The sequence below is a fragment of the Lepidochelys kempii genome, chromosome 6 (assembly GCF_965140265.1).
Source record: "Lepidochelys kempii isolate rLepKem1 chromosome 6, rLepKem1.hap2, whole genome shotgun sequence".
Lineage (NCBI taxonomy): Eukaryota > Metazoa > Chordata > Testudines > Cheloniidae > Lepidochelys > Lepidochelys kempii.
In genome coordinates this window covers 16755187-16774656 of record NC_133261.1, presented here as the reverse complement: position 1 = coordinate 16774656, position 19470 = coordinate 16755187, and the positions used below count along the sequence as shown (strand labels likewise).

General features: G+C 49.7%; 1 protein-coding gene across 2 annotated transcripts in view; it reads right to left on the bottom strand.

Annotated features, from left to right (window-relative positions):
* The window catches only part of DAGLA (diacylglycerol lipase alpha), a 106602-nt gene that overhangs the window by 41466 nt on the left and 45666 nt on the right, over positions 1 to 19470 (bottom strand). For both annotated transcript variants that reach the window (XM_073346943.1, XM_073346944.1), the window contains exons 2-7: positions 17217 to 17382; positions 13904 to 14042; positions 13044 to 13255; positions 10006 to 10107; positions 9230 to 9368; positions 1270 to 1357 (exon numbers count right to left, since the gene is read on the bottom strand). In XM_073346943.1, the coding sequence (XP_073203044.1) occupies positions 1270 to 1357; positions 9230 to 9368; positions 10006 to 10107; positions 13044 to 13255; positions 13904 to 13998 (636 nt within the window). In that variant the 5' untranslated portion in view covers positions 13999 to 14042; positions 17217 to 17382. The remainder of the gene's footprint in view (positions 1 to 1269; positions 1358 to 9229; positions 9369 to 10005; positions 10108 to 13043; positions 13256 to 13903; positions 14043 to 17216; positions 17383 to 19470) is intronic.

Here is a 19470-nt window from a genome sequence, read left to right as displayed (position 1 = left end):
AGTTTGTAAGCCACGACAAGACTTCACAGGAACACTTAATTTGACACTGAGTCACTGTACTTAGCAGTAGTTTTAGGCACTCCATCTGCCCGTAAGAGACCTCCTGCCAATTCTGGTGGCTTTGCACTTTCCTATTTTTAAGATGTCTCTCTTTCTCTCCCTTGCTGCTCTTTGAAAGGATCTCACAAACAACAGGGAAAACTGAAGTAAGTATTAATGATGAAGAAACAGGGAAGCATCAAAGTTCATGAAATGCAGAAAGTAAACACAATAAAAAACTTTTTTCTGCTCTAATCTTCATTTACAGGAATCTTAGGTGCTACATTTAACAACAGCAGGTAAAAAAGCTTCAGGCAGAAGTGTGATCTTAAAGCTGACAGCGTCCCTAGGAACTACTAAATTTCCACATACATAACCTTTTGTGAGGGAATTTCTTCGAAGGCTTTTTCAAAGTCTAAATGAACAATATATCAAGTGTTTCCACCTTAACTACTACTCAGTTAACCCTTGCAAAGAATCCCAGCGCTCAGACATGATTTTCCCCTACTCAAGCTGTGTTGGGTTCTCCCTCTCATATTGTACTCATCTAGGTGCTACGTTATATCATGGAACTAAGGGATGGTTCACCCACACCCAGGGTAAGAGACTCTGAGCAACAACTGGACATCACCATAGTGACATTCAGATGGGACACAGCTGTATTAAATAATACTGTAAGAGGATGCCCCCTTTTATTAATCCTGGTCCCACGACTCCATAATTTCCAGGATCAGATGGGTAAAACGCTATCCACCTTTAAGAGACCATCACCCTGTCTGGGGACCTGCCTCTCTGGACCTGGTTATAGCAGTTATATATAGTCCTTCCTGTGCCGTACAGGGATTGGGCTCAGTGATCCAGGTGATCACCTTCCAAACCGATCCTCTAGCTTCTCTTATCATTCGTATTCCTGACAATCAGCCAGTCTACTCTAGAAAACCTGTAACTCAAAGGAGGATGAGGGGACCACCATACTGCAAGACTTTGCACCCACCTATTCTGAGAGCTGTTCAGTTTATTGCTCCTAGAGGAAAATTTCCACTGTTCTCCTCTCCCACTGCACTTAGTGCCCCTAAATCCCAACCAGGTGAGAGTGCCCTCTGCTGAAACCAGTGAGACACTTCCTTTGTCAGTCCTGGGGATTCTCACAGTGCTATATTCAGAAAAGCCCAGGACAAAGCTGGCTGGGCCTGGAATTTGCCCTCTGATGCAGAGCTGTTTGTTACTTACTGACTGGGAGTCCTTTGTCCGTGTGCAGCAAAGGAAAACTTTGAGCCGGCGAGTCCAGCTGCTGGCCTGTCCCTCCTCAAGGCGATGCCTGCATCAGGGAAACAAAGAATGCATATGGACAAAGGAAAAGCAGTTGCATAGCAGAGGTGCAGGAGTAAAGACAACAGCAACAAGAACACAGAGAGACAAGCACTAGGACCTGGTGTACAAACCATGCAGACTATGTGATGTCAAGGATAATATACATAGAGAGCCTAATTCTCATTTCCACTAAGGCCCCTATACACTGCTCTGGCAGCAGTACAAAGGGGACTTAGTGGATTTGAGAGTCTGGCCCATGCTGTATATAGACAAACATACACAGGGCAGGGGAGATTGTTTATGAGACAGCACTCCACGTATGACTGATTGACAGCTAGTAGAGTGTGTTGGGAGGGAGGGGGAGACATTTGTGAAAGTTCTGACTTGTCTGGCCAGTGCTGAGCCTCAGTGCTCACATACATGATGTCCTTTTCTGATTTGGATGGTTGTAACGAGGACATCAATGTTCCATGGTCTGCTAGAAGCAGAATGTCCAAGGATGTCTCATTCTTTGGAGCTTGGAGGGGTACCTAAAGGTAATTGTTTGCAGGTGAGGTGCCTTCCCTAGGATTTACTGCTATTCACAAGGAGAGAACTTTTACCTCTATGGGACAAACTGACTCCTTTCAAACTGGATTTTACAATACACCATAGTGAAGCTCAAGTCAAGCCCAGGTGCCACTGGCCTTGGGGAACTACATTTTGTGACCAGTTCCTTTCCTGTTTTTGACTGAGGCACATGCAAAGCAAAGAGGATTAGATCAAGCAAACTGAAATTCATCTCACTTTAAGGCTGGGGATGGTAGTGCCTTTGATTCTCTGCTGAAAGTCTTTTACTATAGGGATCATCCCTTGGTATCCCAATCGGATACTTGCTCTGTTGGTGCCAGCACAGATGAATTAAGGTTTAATGTGCTTCAGTGTGATTAAAAACAAGTCACCTCAACCCTGTTCTCCAGGCACAGGATCCTGATTGGAAAAGCTCATGAGTACAGTGGGTTGCTTTTGGAAAAAGATTTTGGTAAGCAGGATGACTCCTATAAAAGCATGGGACCCAGTCAAGCAATTCAACATATAGTGCCAGAAAGGGGATATGTAAAGGTTTAAAAAGTAGCCCATAACTTGCAACTAAGATTCCAAAAGATGAACAAGAATATAGTTTTAAAATGGAGTTAGCACTGTACTGTAACTGAGCTAGAGAAAATCATAAGCTTTCTGAAATGCTAAGGAACCCGGGTGGCAGAATTTTTACTTCCTCTGTCAGTTTCAAGGACTTCACAACTGCTCTAACGGGGGGAGCAGGGGGGCACAAACCAGCCTTTCTGGGCTGGAATTTCATGTGTTTAGTCTTAGCCCAAAGGTGAATTTGTCAGGTAAGTCTGAACATAATTAGTTGAACTATCTTTGACTTCTGTGAGCATGAAAATAGCCATATAACACAACAGAGAGTCTAATAACAACAGCTGAGTAGCACAAAAAGGAAGCCACCAAAAATGAACTGTCCTAAATGTGACAAATAAATCCAAAGGAAATCTGTCATCTTGACAGGCTCTGTTAAGGGTTAAGACAGCGAAAACACAGCTCAAGTTTTAAATGCATTTACAAAGGTCACATTGACTCTTACATGTTATAGGCACTTGCCACTGAGGACTAAAGGCTTGATCCTGCAAGGCGGAGAGTGTCCTTAACTCCCTTTAATCCCAATGGGAACTGACAATGCCTGGCACCTTGCAGGATTAGGGCCAAGACCAGAAGATGATTTAAAAATAAACCTTTTGGGGGCTATTGTTTTAATAAATAGATAAATAATAATAATAATAAAAAATACATCATAGCATTTTTTCCATATAACATTATATCGCAGCAGATCTCTGGTTACATACACCAATCACCACTGAAATTCAGCCATCTCTGGGGTGGAAGGCTGTAAACATCAGGTACATAGCTGAGACGCAGCAGGGAGGGGGGAGTGTTGACCTGGGAATGTGGCAGGGGAGTTTCACTAGGAGACCTGAGAGCCTGTAACCTGAGCCAGGAGGGGGAGGGGGAGGTAACACCTCTGTCCCCGGAACGTGAACACAGGCTGCAGGAGAGAGCCTGCTAGCGGGGGTTTAGTTTCAGTTTGGTGCTGGGTGGTGGAATGCAGGGAACCCCAGGGCTGGGGTCTAAGCTCCCTGCTCCCCCAGAAGGACTTGACTGAGGGGTCCTGGTTGTACCCACAAGCTCTGCTTGAGACCGTGTTCCTATTGTTCAATAAACCTTCTGTTTTACTGGCTGGCTGAGAGTCTCAGTGAATCCCAGAAAGAGGGGTGCAGGGCCCGGACTCCCCCACACTCCGTGACAACTGGTGGTAGCGGTGGGATCTACTGCACCCCGTGGACGGCGCTTCCTGCAGTAAGTGACTGGGGAGCAGTAAAACGAAGGGGGATTGACGGGGACCAGGCGTGCTGAAGATTCAGAGAGAGACGGTTTCAGGGGGCGGTTAACCCCTGGGGGTGTGTGACCAGAGAGAAGGACTTTTGCAGTAACAGGGTCCCCCGGGGGATTGCAGCGAGTGGTCCCAGGGGCGGAGGAGTCTGCAGCTCAACCCTGGCAAAGAGGTGGTGACCTCAAGAAGGACTGGCACACTAGAGGTTTTTCCTGGAAACCTTGGAAAGCTGCTCAGGCCTGCGAGTGGCCAGCAGGGAGATGTACGCTAAATGCCGTAAGAGCGACCTGGTGGAGCTGTGCAGGCAGAGGGGGCTGCGCATTGGGAGGTCCACCAAGGAACAGCTGATTGCCCAGTTGGAGGAGAGGGATCGCTTGGATGACCCGATCCCTGTCCCTGAGGGAAGCCACCCGGTGGATGCAGCGTGGGCCCTGGGGCCTGACCAGGCTGGGAGGGGTCAGACTGCTACCGAGGACATCCCGAGACCCTTCCTACCTATGCCTGGGTAAGGGGTTGGGAGAAGCCCATCGAATACCGAGGGCACCCTGACCCTGGCAGCCAGCAGGGGATCCTCCCAACGGAGCTCCCCATCCCTGGAACGGATGCGCCTGGAATGGGAGAGGGAGATGAAAATGAGGCAGCTGGAGGGTCATGAAAAACAACATCAGCATGAGCAGGAGGAGAATGAGAGGGAATGTCAGGAGAAGGAGAAACAAAGACAGCATGAACTGGAGCTGGCCAGGCTGAGGAGCAGTGGGGCCCCGCTATGGTGTGTGAGGGGGGACCCAAGACTGCAAGGAGCTTTGATAAGTGCTTCCTGGCCCAGCGTAAGGAGGGGGAGGACACAGATAGCTTCCTGACGGCCTTTGAGAATGCCTGCGAGATGCACAGGGTTGACCCTGCCAACAGGCTCCAGTTTCTCACCCCCTTACTGGACCCCAAAGCCGTGGAGGTGTACAGCTGAATGAAAGGGCCGGAGGCAGGGGACTATGAACTGTTCAAACAGGCCCTGCTCTGTGAGTTTGGGCTGACCCCCGAGATGTACTGGAAAAGGTTCCGGAGTCAGCGTAAAACGCCTGAGGTCACCTACCTACAACTGGTCAACCGAATGCAGGGATATGCCCGCAAGTGGACAGCTGGGGCCCAAGCTAAAGAGGACCTGCTTGACCTAATCGTACTGGAGCAACTCTATGAACAGTGCCCTTCCGACCTGAGGCTATGGTTGGAGGACAAAAAGCTAGAGAACCCACAGCACGCAGGGCAGCTGGCCGACGAGTTTGTGAACAGTCGGTCAGGGGGTAGCAGGGAGGATGCATTGCCGATCCTGTGACCCCTGTCAGAGGGTGGGGAAGGCCCGGGACAAGGGGAAAGCGCCTTTGAAACTTTTGCCCATCATAGAGGAATCTTTCCAGAAGGTGGCCATGGACATAGTGGGACCTCTGAGCAAGACGACCCGGTCGGAGAAGAAATACATTCTGGTGGTGGTAGATTTTGCCACCCGCTACCCCGAGGCAGTGCCCTTAGCTTCCATTGAAGCAGACATCGTGGAGGATGCGCTCCTGACCATTTTCAGCCGAGTGGGGTTCCCCAAGGAAGTCTTGACAGACCAAGGATCCAACTTCATGTCTGCCCTGCTCTGGTGCTTATGGGAGAAATGTGAGGTCCGGCACAACTGGGCCTCAGCTTATCACCCCCAGTCCAATGGGCTGGTGGAGAGGTTCAATGGGACGCTAAAAATGATGCTGAAAACCTTTATGAACCAGCACCCGCAGGACTGGGATAAGTACTTACCTCACCTGTTGTTCGTGTACAGGGAGGCACCCCAGGAGTCTACCGGATTTTCGCCTTTCGAACTGTTATATGGAAGGAGGGTGAGGGGCCCCCTGGACCTGATGAGAGACAAATGGGAGGGGAAGGCCACTCCCAATGGAGAGTCAGTGGTGGAGTATGTCCTGATCTTCCGAGAGAGACTTGCTGAACTCATGGGCCTGGCCAGGGAGAATCTGGCCAGAACCCAAAAGAAGCAGAAGATCTGGTATGACCGCACGGCGCGAACCCGCACCTACGCCACCGGGGATCAGGTGATGGTTCTCATCTCCGTGAGAAAGAACAAACTACAGGGCGCCTGGGAAGGCCCTTTCAAGGTTGTCAAGCAGTGAAATGAGGTAAACTATGTGGTGGAGCTGTCGAACCGGGCGCACCACCACCGGGTGTACCATGTGAATATGATGAAGCCATATTATGCCAGGGGGAATGTGGTGTTGGCCGTGTGTGGACATTGGGAGCAGCAGGGAGATGACCCTTTAGTAGATCTATTCCCTGGGACCAGAGCTGGTTCCCCCCTGGAAACAATTACCCTCTCGGATCAGCTAACCCCTGCCCAGCAAGCTGAGATCAGGGGGCTGCTGCATCCATACCGACAGCTATTTTTCAACCAGCCTGGACACACTAATCTGACTGTCCACTGGGTGCAGACAAGGTTGCACCTGCCGATAAGATGCTCCCCCTTCCGAGTCACAGGGAAAACTGCTCAGGACCTGGAAAGAGAGGTCCGGGACATGCTGGCTTTGGGGGTGATCCAGCTATCTGCCAGCCCTTGGGCCTCGCCGGTGGTGCTAGTCCCCAAAAAGGACGGGTCAGTCCGGTTCTGTGTGGACTATCGGAAGCTCAATGCCATCACTGTACCGGATGCCTACCCCATGCCCAGGCCTGATGAGCTCCTAGATAAGCTGGGAGGAGCTCGATACCTTACCACTATGGACCTTACAAAGGGCTACTGGCAAGTGCCGCTGGATGCAGATGCCCGGCTGAAATCAGACTTTATTACCCCTCTGGGGCTCTATGAGTTCCTGACCCTGCCTTTCGGCCTCAAGGGAATGCCAGCCACCTTCCAGTGCCTGGTGGATCAGCTACTGAGGGGGATGGAGAGTTTTGCCGTAGCGTACATTGATGACATCTGTGTCTTTAGCCAGACCTGGGAGGACCATGTGTCCCAGGTTAGACAAGTGCTGGACCGATTGTAAAAGCAGAGAAGTGCAAGGTGGGGATGGCTGAAGTATCTTACCTGGGCCATTGGGTGGGGAGCGGCCGCCTAAAGCCGGAACCAGCTAAGGTGGAGGTGATCAGAGACTGGCCTGCTCTCCACACCAAAAAGCAGGTCCAAGCCTTTATTGGGTTGGCAGGATACTATCGAAGGTTTGTGCCCCGCTTTAGCGCCATAGCCACCCCCATCACCAAGCTATGAAAGAAGGGGAAGCCAGACAAGGTGGTCTGGACCGAGCAGTGCCAGGAGGCTTTCCGGGCGCTGAAGGAGGCTCTGGTCAGTGGCCCAGTTCTAGCAAACCCAGACTTTGACAAGCCCTTTATGGTGTTCACCGACGTCTCAGACACGGGACTGGGGGCGGTGTTAATGCAGGAGGATGAAAAGGGGGAGAGACACCCCATCGTGTACTTGAGCAAGAAGTTGCTACCCCGGGAGCAACACTACACGGCCATTGAGAAGGAGTGCCTGGCCATGGTGTGGGCCCTCAAGAAACTAGAGCCATATCTCTTCGGGCGACACTTCACTGTGTTCACCGACCACTCTCCCCTGACCTGGCTGCACCAGATGAAAGAAGCCAACGCCGAACTCCTGAGGTGGAGCCTGCTCCTGCAGGATTACGACATGGACATGGTCCACGTGAAGGGAAGTGCCAACATGATAGCGGATGCGCTGTCCTGGAGAGGGGGCACTGAACTTCCCCAGGTCAATGGTCAGAGTGACCCCGCTCAGTTCAGTCTCGAAGGGGGAAGAGATGTGACGCAGCAGGGAGGGGAGAGTGTTGACCTGGGAATGTGGCAGGGGAGTTTCACTGGGAGACCTGAGAGCCTGTAACCTGAGCCAGGAGGGGGAGGGGGAGGTAACACCTCTGCCAGGGAATGTGAACAGAGGCTGCAGAAGGGAGCCTGCTGGGGGGGGTTAGTTTCAGTTTGGTGCTGGGTGGTGGAACGCAGGGAACCCCAGGGCTGGGTCAGAAGGACTTGACTGAAGGGTCCTGGTTGTACCCACAAGCTCTGCTTGAGACTGTGTTCCTGTTGTTCAATAAACCTTCTGTTTTACTGGCTGGCTGAGAGTCTCAGTGAATCCCAGGAAGAGGGGTGCAGGGCCCGGACTCCCCCACACTCCATGACAATAGCACACTGCATAACAATATGGGGAGGAGAAATTTGGTCAAGGACACTGGGACAAAGCCATACCCTGACTGACGGTGCCCTGGGGCCTTTAATATCCACAGAACAGTGACTTTTGAGATCTCAGGCAAAAGAAACCTCTCAGACTGCAGAGTGCTCAGTTTCTCTCTCTTTCAGGAGGAGGAAGACCTGAATCAAACCTGCTGGGATTTGGCATGTGGTCTTAGAGCTGGATCCTGACCTACCCGGGACCGTCTTGATTTCAACAGAGCAAGTTTGAAGCATGCAAGATAGACTAACAGGGTACTGAAGAGCCCTGGATTTCCAGAACTGATGCAAGTTACATGTTGAATGGTAAGGAGGGATCTCTCCATTGAAAAAAATCCAAACTCCTTAAAGGGTACATGAGTTTGCTGTATGGCTCTTTGATGGTTCAAGGGTCTTTCCCAAAACATGAACAGCATTTGAACGATCCCTTTTCAAGTCAAAGTTGGAGCAAATGTTTGGAGCACCACCCCTCACTGTATATTCTTGATCTGAAACACATGACTTGCAGGCTATTTTCAAATGGTCATACCTTTGCACATGCAAAAGGAAATGTCCTCAACTGGCAAAGCCACATTCCTCACCAAGGGCTATATACATGTCCACACTGCAGGTGAAAACAAAGCCAGTTTGTGCTGTCCAGCATTTTAAAAAAAATCCAAAAAAAAAAATCTTACTGGGTGAAAAAAAAACCTCTCCTCTATTTTGGGTTACTCACAAATGGCACAATGGGTTCTTAATTATAATGTCTAACTATCAACACAAAAGTAATTGCTTCTGGGCTGAGACAAAGCATACCAGAGGGGAATAATTAAAAAAAAGACAAACAATGAGCAAAGAAAGGAGCTTGGAATGAAGATGCTGTCTCAACCTTAACTAGAGCATCAGTGTTGCAGCAGTGTAGAAGGGCAAACAGCCAGGCAAAAGGATGACTGGTATAGGATATTATGCACTGCCGCACCAGGGCTCACTGGGGACAGCAAGACCCTGGGCTTACATTGGGATCCAATCAGACCGCTCACTGCAGACACATACACTGATGTACATGTGCTGTGCAGCATACATATACCGGAGCATCTGGCCTGTGTTCTTTTGAAATGATGCTCAACAGAGAAATGCACTGATGCTTGTAGTGGAGAGCACCCTGAGGTAGGATGGGAAAGAGCCAAGAGTTGGACAGATCAATATGGGCTTCCGGACCTCCTCTTTCTGGAGAACTGTGCCCTGCTTCCTTACCGCAGGTTGTACGTCCTCAGGTTGCGCTGTCTCCTCTTTGTGGCTCGCAGTTTGACAAAGGTCCGTCCCGTCGGGTCAAAGACACACAGAACAGTGATGCAGACACTCAGAATGACGACCCAGTTGCAGACGACCATTCCTGTAGAGAGAGAAGAAGGGGAAAGTCGGGGGGTCTGTCCTGGAGCCACAGCAATGGTTCATCCACCCTAATCTCTTGTGTGCATACCAGTTCATCTTTCCATTTCTGCAAAGCGAGCAAAGAGATGGCATTAACCATCTCACTCTTGCAGAGAACTCCTTTGGGAGGGTCTCTGATCACAGCTGGGTTCTCCAGCCTCAGGATTCTTGCTTGGAGGTTACCCACACAGAGGGAGACACCTAAATATCTGTTCAATACCTAGAAGGATTCTAGGACATATGTCAGGACCCCATTAAGACTAGCTGAGATCCTGAAAAGAAATCTGGGTAACTAGTTAAGTCTCTGCAGAACAAATTGTAAAGAACAGTGTCCTTCAGATTCACCCACCAGACCCAATGCTGGGAACTTGGATTCCTGTCCCTCTGGAGACAGCTCAAACATATGAATACAATGCCTGCTCTGTGCAGTAACATAGCCAGACAGCAAGCACTATATTCACAGTGACTGTATTTCAATCCATTCCCAGGGGTACCTCCCCATGTATGGAGTAACTCCCCAATAAGGAGCACCCCCTACGTGCACAAGAGCACATGAATGCACTAACTGAGCACTACATTCAGGACACCCGAATACATACCCAAGGTGACACTCTTGGCAGTGAGGTCATTGCAGGAGGAGTAGTACTGTGTTAACCAAACGATGCCCACAATAGCGTACACAAACTCGATCACCAGGATGGCTGAAACAATAGGAACACAGAGCGCAATAGCAGCAAATTTCTAACAGTTAAGCACTGCTTCTCCCCAGAAAGGTGGGCATCCTCCTAGCCCCAGCTCTGTCAATCCCACCTGTATCTCATATCAGCAGCCTCATGCCAAGAGAGAAATCCCAGTTCCTAATGCTAAATGAACTCTAACCAGTGGCTGGTTCATGCCCCACTAGAATAGGCACTGCTCTCCAGCAGGAGAGCAGCACAAAACAGATTTTGGCCACGGTGCTTTCCGAGTTCATCCTCAAGGAATAAGTACAGAGATCCACTAGCTCTTCAACGGCCCCTACCCCTATGTTACACCCTGACTGTACATACACACAGCTGCAACACCCGGCTTGATTCAGACACACAGTCATACCCCACCTTGTCTTTTCCCACACCCCCACTCCAATGCACAGAGACTCTCCTACATAATGTACCACTGTGTAACCATGCATCTGCCTCCCCATGATACACGGCCTGCCTGATTTGGAAGGGAGAGGTTAATTCCCTTAGGCAAATTTAGGAGGGTTTGTATATGTGATTAATCCCACCTTGTACATTCTGGCAAATCTGGTGTGTGTGGAAGGGAATTTATCTATTTTAGGTACTTATATAGCCCCCGTTATCACAGTATCTGAGCACCGCACAATCTTCAGTGTATTTATCCTCACTACACCACTGTGGCATAGGGAAATGCTATTATCCCCATTTTACAGGTGGGGAACTGAGGCACAGAAGCTAACTGACATGCCCAAGCTCACACAGGAAGTCTGTGGTACATCAGAGAACTGAAGCCAGGTCTTCCAAGTTCCAAGTTTGCATCCTAGCCACTGGACCATCTAGCAGACTCACAGCGTGCGAGAAGGGCAGAGGAAGTTAAGCCCCCAAGCCTGGCAGCCTCGGGACACAGATAATCCCTCCTGCATCTGGCAGGTTCAGAAAGGGGCATACAGGGCGGGGTTAATTTTCCATGGGCTCTAGCAAACCTAGGAGGATGTATGTGTAACGCGGGGTCTGTTCCCAACTAGCTTCGGCAGACTTGAGAGAGAATGTGGCGTGCTCACCTCCCTTGGGCTCTACCAGATTTGGGGTAGGGATTATACCCCCTCAACTCTGCCAGCTCCAGGAGCAGGGGATGCTCTGGCAGACTCAAGGTCTGTTCTAGTCACATGCTGCCACTTCTTTAAGGCCAGAACCCTCTGTCTTCCTTGAGCACTTTGGGTACTACTTCCCTCACCAGTTGGTACATCTCAGCCACTGGAGTTGTTTCCCTCAACTGAGACACAGGCACCTGCCCAAGACATTGATCCGCTGTTTCTTCGATTAATTGCAGACCTGTCAGGCACTCACACTCCTGTCATCTCTAGGGCCATGGGCTTGCACCATCCTACTGAGCCTGGTTTAAATACACTTCCAGCAAACACTTTCTCATGCTGTTTGGCCAGCCAGTAGCATGTTTAAAAACTGTGCACTAGGCCTTGTGTTCACTGGCTCTTTCCCCCACAAATTCCTACCATTGCTACCATCACATCAGCTCCATCCATGGGAGCATTAGCATAGACAAGACTTCTGGGGGCAGAGACACAGGGGCCTTGACTACACTAGTGGTAACACCCACACAGCTAATACCAGAGGAACTGATGAAACTGTGGTAGCAACAGTGAGAAATTTTGGAAATTAAACACAGACAAGCCCAAGACTCAGTTTCAGTATAGCTCCCTAATACGGAATAAGTCCAGTGCATATATGGTATTAAAGGGCTTGGTGACTTTGCAGGGAGCTGGTGTGGGGGAAAGAGATCTCTCACTTGGTTTTTCCCTTTTTCTGCCCCTTCCACTCAACCTTGATTTAATACAGTCAGTCTCAAACTGCCAGGCTCCACTCCTTTCCCTTGGGAGACTCCACAGTGTCTGGGAGAAATGGAGGGAGGAAGATTTGTTTGCTTTGCTCGTTAATGGTTTGCACTTAGCACTCAGCAAAGATGGAACTGCCTCCCATATGGAGAGAGCTTTCAAGAGAGGATGCTGGGCTTTTGATAAGTCCTAAGTGGAAAGAAGCCAGCAAAACAAGGACAGGCAACAGGCTGCCCTGCCCTCATGTTTAAAATGGGCACAACTCCTTGTCTACCCAAAAGATTTCTCCACCAGACTCCTTATAAAAATACTTCCCCCAGGGAAAAGATGTGGTGGCCTAAATACATTTCCATACCTTGTGGGATGAAGGGAAGGATAGAGTGAGAAACCTTGTGTTGGGATATCCCAACACCTGCACAAGAGACCAGTGTCTGTTACCCTTTCTGGTATGACTCTGAGGAGCTCAGGATGGGTGACAGGGGGAAAGGTCTTAGGAGGAAAAGAGGTCTGTATGCACATCTCAGGAGGAGGGGAGGCATCCAGTAAATATAGTTATCTATATGGAGGTGGGTTATGTACGTGCACACTGCTAGATGGGTATGCGTATTGAGAGGTGGCCTTTAAGTCGGTGGGTGAAGGCTGGGTGACAGGCATGTGTTGTACTGAGGCATATACTTGTGTTATTGGAAACCTTGTTGCGAAAGAGGGGGCAAAGGTGTAAATGCGTCACAGAGTGAGTGTACAATTGTACTGCAGGAAGAAGGATGAATGTATTTGTTGTAGGGATGGGGTGTACACGGTGTCACAGTGAGGGGAGGATGAATGAAAGGTTTGCTGGGAGGGTGTTTTGGGTGGCGGGTGAAGGTATGTATGGGAGGACAGGGGGTTGTGTACCCATTCCAGAAGAGCTCCATAGCTATTCATGTACATGTCACAGAAGAGTGGCTATCTAGGTGTCTCTTAGGGGCTGTGTATTTGTCAGGGTGTAGGGAGGAAAAGTCTTCTGAGAGTGACAGATGGCAGAGTGGAGGGTAAATGGTTAGAAGGCCCTATGCTGCTGCCTCTTACCCAGTCTGACATAGAGCACATACTGCATCGAGTCCCGGGGCTCTGTGTACAGGATGCTGCCACGCATGCTGAGCCAGATGATTGCCACCTCTGCGATCATGCAGCTGAGCAGGATGCCCAGGTAGCCTCTGCCATGGTCCACCAGGTTAAGGGAACAGGTCTCGTTGGGATTGTACGCCAGCCCGAAGAGCACCACGGAAAGGATCACAAACCTGCCATGCACAAGCCAACTATTTACCAGTGGCAACACCAAGCAAAGCAGCCCAGCATCTGGTAATATTCCCTCAGCTAGAGTCTCCTCACAGCCAGGTTTTTTATCCTTAGGACTAAAAGAAGGAACCCTAGATGGCCTGTACATTTCCTGCTAGTTCTCCCACTCACCTATAGATCATCTATATATTAATTTGGTCCTGAATTCTCTTTCCCAGCTGCTGGGAGACATGCTGCCCAGATCTCACCTTTGGCAGTTCTGAGATATCCCCTGGGACACACCAGAGGCACCACACTCAAATCTCTGTCTTGTGGGCCCCCCTAAAGAAGCACAACCCCAAATTTCAATAGACCACTCAGGATAAAGGGTGGGGATGTATCTGGAGTTACAGGCACCAGGCTTCTAACAGAGGCTTCCCCTGTGAAAGTGGGACAAAGGCTTTGAATAGCACTGATCCAAGGAAAGGGGAAAGCAAGAGGGACCAGAAGTTCAGAACAATTTGGTACCAGTCATAAGTGTCCAATACAATCTTCCTGCGCTATACAGGGGAACTGAAGAGAACTCCAGCCACTGGAGATGGGAGTAGCAAAAGGAAGTCATGAGTTGCTGCAGAGCAGCCTTCTCCTGAGCATCTGTGCTCTTCACTTACCAGGTGGTGTGAAGGAGGAAGAGGAAGATGGCTGGCAAAACGAGGTCATCGCTGCCCACAGACCAGCGACGGCGGAACACCACAATCCCTGGCATGGCTAGCGGGTCTGAGGAGGCTCAGCAGGCACGATGCTCATCTCCTGAAACAGGAAAGCAGGAATGAAGGATGCAGGTCCCCTCCAGTTCCTCAGTGCACCCCGTGCTGTCTTAAAATCCCCTCCATCCGCCACACACCAAGGAGAGGGTCCTGTTTGAGAGTCCTTTCCATCCCACTCCCATGACAGCTTCATATTTCCTCTAGCTATCACCAGCAGACGAAGAGGGGTAGGCATACCAAACTCAAGGTGGGGAGGCGGGGAGAGAGAAAGGCAGTCAAAGATTGTGGGAAGCATTAGCTTAAACAGGTGTGTAGCTCACGCTGAATGTAATTAACCCTCACTCGAACACGATGAGTTGGAATCCTGTTACAGAGCTCTGTGTTTGTAAGTGATCCCTGCTGGGCACCTACGACAGGTTGTGCCAGCCTAACCTCTGTACAGCTCGCTATTACCGTGTTCTCCCACACATCTGCCACCAGGTGCTTCTCTCAAAAGCTTCCTCAGAATACCTTCCTCTCAGCTGGCCAGGTGCTCCAAAGCATCCATTAACACTTGGCCCTCACACACCACCTGGAGAGCTGTACATTTCCTTCCCATCTCTTGGGGGTGTGCACCCTACAGCCTCCATGGTGTGCCAGAGCTAAGGAAGCAGCGTCCAAGGAGATCTCAATCTTAACTGCAGACTGTTTAGAAGCCCCGTTTCCTCACGTTGCCTCCTGTATGCATTAAATCATTGGAGACCTAAGGGACAATTGCTTCTCTCCCTTTCTCTCTCTTTTATTTATTAGTTTTTCAACCTGATAATCCTTAATTAGCATTGGCAACAGCAGTCAGGGGTTATACAAAGCTCCCCTGCATATGCAGCTCTGCACCTCAATCCTGCCCTGCAACAATTGCCCCGCTATTCTAGTCCAAGGTTACCCCTTACACAGCTCTGCCAAAGACCCTCAATCCTGCCCTGCAGCACCCCCTGCTATTTCAGTCTGAAGATGCACCTCAATAGCGACCTGCAACACCAGTTGTAAGACCTCTGCTTGGCTTTGTTAATGTATTTCTATCCGGACCTGCAGCATCTCAGGCTATTCCACTTCTGGCTTCCACCAGCAACCCCCTGTGCTCTGCCAGTGTACATCCATGGTGATGTTACAGAATCCTTGGCAATTCCAGTCTTGCCTTCACCCTCAGCTTTGTCAAAGCACTTCAAGGCTGACCTGCAGCTTCCTATGCTATTACAGAGTCTGGGCCACCATCCAGCTCTGCCCATGCACCTCAACCTTAATCTGCAGTACCGCCTGCTATTCTAATCCTACTCCTTCACACCCAGACACTGGAGACAGTGCACCTCAATCCCAAATTACAGCAACTGTGCGAGTCCAGTGCTGTCTCTGTGAAGTACTGCCAAGCAGGATAACCCAGTCAAGCGTCCCAAAGGCAAAAATAAAAACATCTAATTTCTATTACTTGTGATATAATCAGGATTTGCATCAGGATTTCAGAGGGCACAAACTACTATACTAATCTGCCAGGTCCCATTCCTAACTCAAAACTGATCGTAACTCTTTCACATTAAATCTCAAAATCCAGTTCAAATACTCTGGATAAAATGACTTGATGAGTTATCACATTTAAATTAACTAGAATCTTCAAACCACAAAAACATTTGCAGCTTATGACAGGCCCCACGAGCTGCCCTAGCAGCACCACACAGCTATATTATTAGAACGCCTGATGTTACAGCAGGTCACATGATCTGGCATCTTGTACCTGTCAATTATGTTTCTGCTCTCTAATCTGCACACAAGAACTGCAGCTCATCCCAGAACTGGGCAGCATTTCTTGTCCCATGTCCACTGCCAATTGCTGTCACCCTGGTCCAGTTGGATTTGCTCTCCTACACATGCTGTCACGCAGCAGAAGTGACTACACACACACCTCTAACACTTTTCAGGAAATGCCACAATTAACATGCTGACACACTTCCAGCCTGTTACTCACTTCAGTAAAGGCAACACTGTATTCCATGCTCAGCAGAACAAAAAACAACATGAAAAAACTACACACCATTTGGATTCACACTCCCCTAGCACACACTTGTTAGCGCACTTCGTACATTTCAAACTGCTCACTCCACTGGCCATATGGCAATACTTTCTAGCCTTATCATGAATAACCCCACCATCTACCACTGGTACATGGTGGTACTTTCCAGCTTTACCATGAATACTGCTACCCTAAATCAGTGCACACAGAGATACTTTTTACCTTGCTCTTACACATTGTTGCTCCTTGCCCATGAACACAGTGGTACCTCCCAGCCTTTCCCTCCCTGTAACTGCTCTTTATCCATGCAGACAATCCCAGCATTCCCTGGTTTACTAGTGTACCCCATCAATGTATATTCCACCATTTTTCTGCACCTAGCCGTACATGCAGTTGTACTTTGCAGACTTTCCTGCCTACTACCAGTTTAAGCAGTGATATCTTACAGAAAAAAATGAGCCCTAGGGTAGATTCCTGATGAAAAGCAACAGGTAGGCTTGAAATGGGGTATCCAACCTTTCATTATTGAACATGATAAATACTGTGGGACTGATGCTGCTAGTCCTCTCTTTTACGAAGACCCTACACATAACATGGAAACCAGAGGTAGACAGAGTGCAATTAATTTCTAATGATTGTCTGTGTGAAATCTAAACCAGGAAGCCAGGGGTCCTACCCCTTGTGTTACAAACAGCAAAAGAGAGAGTGAGAGAAGGCCTGTTACTATCATACCTGACTTACAGCAAGATAGAAATAGTGCTCTCAGGGGGAGGAGTCCTGGAATCTGGAACCCTGGGATGCAGCCAAAGAGTTATATTTGAGGAGGCCTGAAGACATGAACCTAGCAGGGGACTGGGGAAGAAGGAGAAGAGTCGGAGGACTGATTGCAAAAGAGCCTTGGAACCTTAAAACAGTGGGTTAGAGACTGCTCCGAGTGCAAGGAGCCCCAGACTTTGCTCCCCAGGTTACAGCACGCAAAAGCACTTACGATACAAGGAAGCCCAGCAGCCTAAAACCAGGGTCAGAGATTGAGAGAGCACTGAGTGTGAGAAGCCCTGGGACCCTGAGCCCCGCCTAGGGGGAAAGCACATGCATGCACAAGTGCTCAGTGCGAGGAGCCCCAGGACCCTGACCCTTCAGGCCAGAGTTAGATCTATGGGAATCAGAAACGCTTACATGGTAAGTGGTCCAGCAGAAGCACATTCTTCTCTCCCGAGGGGGTGTTTCAGGGAAAGTTCACGTCCACGGAGACAGACATCACGACTGAAGGAGGAAACCACGAACTCTTCATGCAGCCATTGAAAATCCCAGTCAGAAGAGGAAAGGACAGCTTGATGACTGTCTGCCAAGGAAGCCAGGCATCATCTTCAGAGCACTTCCCTCCCTCCAAGACGGAAACCTCATTTATTCAACTGGGGCTGCTTGGAGCGAATGAGCCAGGGTCGTGACTTCCCCCCCTTCGCACACACCCCTCCACACACTCTAGAAGGAAGTGACATCATCCCTGTTCTGAGGAGATTGTGTGTGAATTGTGGGAAGAAGGATTGAAAGCGAGAGCATGAGATGCTGTCAGAGTCATGGGGAGAGAAACACACAGAGAGATGGAGAGAGGAGGGAGCTCTCAGCCAGCAAGTGCAGCAGCACGGAAACCGCCTCCCCTCTGCCACAGGGAAACAGAAAAGATTCAGCTTGCTGCAGAGATCCTTTGGGAATGACCTGGAGCTTGGCTGCCTGCAGGAACCCCCCTTCCCCTGCAGTGGATGGCATCAGAGACGGTGCTGCTGGAGGAAAGCTCAGAAAGGCTGTGGGACACTACTCTATCCCCTGGCATTCGCTGAATGCAGAGGGGAGGCGGGGACAGGACATGAAAGGGGCAGCCAGGAGGGGCCACCCTCCTGGTCAGAGAAAGGAGGGACTGTTCAAAAGGAACAGCCTCTCCCAGGCCTTGTTAGCCCTTAATTCCCTGTGACATGCTCTCTAGGTATGGCAGGACATGGGGGAGGGGTAGAGAAAGCTGTTGGGTGAAGGCTTAGAGAAAAGAGCAAGAGAGAGAGACATGCTACAGCGAGACAAGATTCCAGCTAAACCTAGATTTAGTTTAATCCAACATCCTCATGTGTCTGACATTAACCACAGAAGAAGGTATACAAGTAAATACATGAGCTGAACACAGCTGCAATCTAAGGAAATAGGTTCACACATATCCCATTAGACATTAGACACCACCTGCATACACACAGCCCCTGACAAACCAACCCAAGAGATCACCCACTCCCCACTAGCCAAATCCACAGAGGAATGAGCTGTCATGCTCACACCCTCACATGCAGACACCCAAGGCACAACACCTATACCCACACAGTCTCTGACACAGCAGCCTATAGTAATCCCCCATCTGAAACTCCCCCCCGCCCCCCACCACCAATCCACACAGGCAATGGGCTTACTCTCACGTATACCACCTGTATAATCCTGAAACTGCCGACCTGCTATCAGCTCTCCACTCAACCCCGTGTCACAGAATCATAGAATATCAGGGTTGGAAGGGACCTCAGGAGGTCATCTAGTCCAACCCCCTGCTCAAAGCAGGACCAATCCCCAACTAATCTGCCCTCTCCTGGGAAACAGAAGCAGGAAGCCCTCAAGTGACCAAACTCTGGGTTCCCTGTGGCACCAACAGTTTCTTAAGGCTCAAACAGGCGTGCTGGAAAGAGAGAGTCTTGCTAGGGAACGTCCGTAGAGAGGCCCTGAGATTTAGTGAATCTGCAGTCCCGAGGCATTCGCCATCTCCATCCGTGCATGAGATAGCAGGCTGAGTGTGGCATAACACAGGCACTGAAAACCATCCCTTACCAACCTCATCCATGTGACACACTTGTAACCGCACCCCCACCCCCGCCGTCAACCCATCTCCCCAACCCCAGCTCCAGGAGGGGCTCGCAGCGTTTAACGGAAAACCCAAAAGAGAGAAAACAATTGCGTTCTGAAATCCTCAGCTAGGCCTTCATTCCTCTGCCTGTGACTACAGAAACTCCTTTCCTTGTGATCCTGGCTCCAGAGACTCTGGCATGTGTAAAATGCTGCTGCCATCTTCTCTCACACACTCACAGATGAATGAGCACATTCACCCCAAAATACTCCATCATCTCCCCACTCATTTCAAGGTTAGGTTCAAAACTGTCCTCAGTGTTCTTAAAACCATCCCAGGACATGCTTTAGGTGACTTCAAAACCTTCTCTCTGCCTCCACTTTTCATCTAGCCTTGACCTCTTCTCTATCCTGCCATGCAGTCTGACCACTGTAGCTGTAAGAACCTTCTCTGTGGCATCTTATATCTCTTCGCCTCTCAGATGGAATCCTATTGTCCCTTGCCTGTACACTTTTATTTCTCTCCCCTTTTGAAATTATTTAACTCTGTTAAATCGGTTAA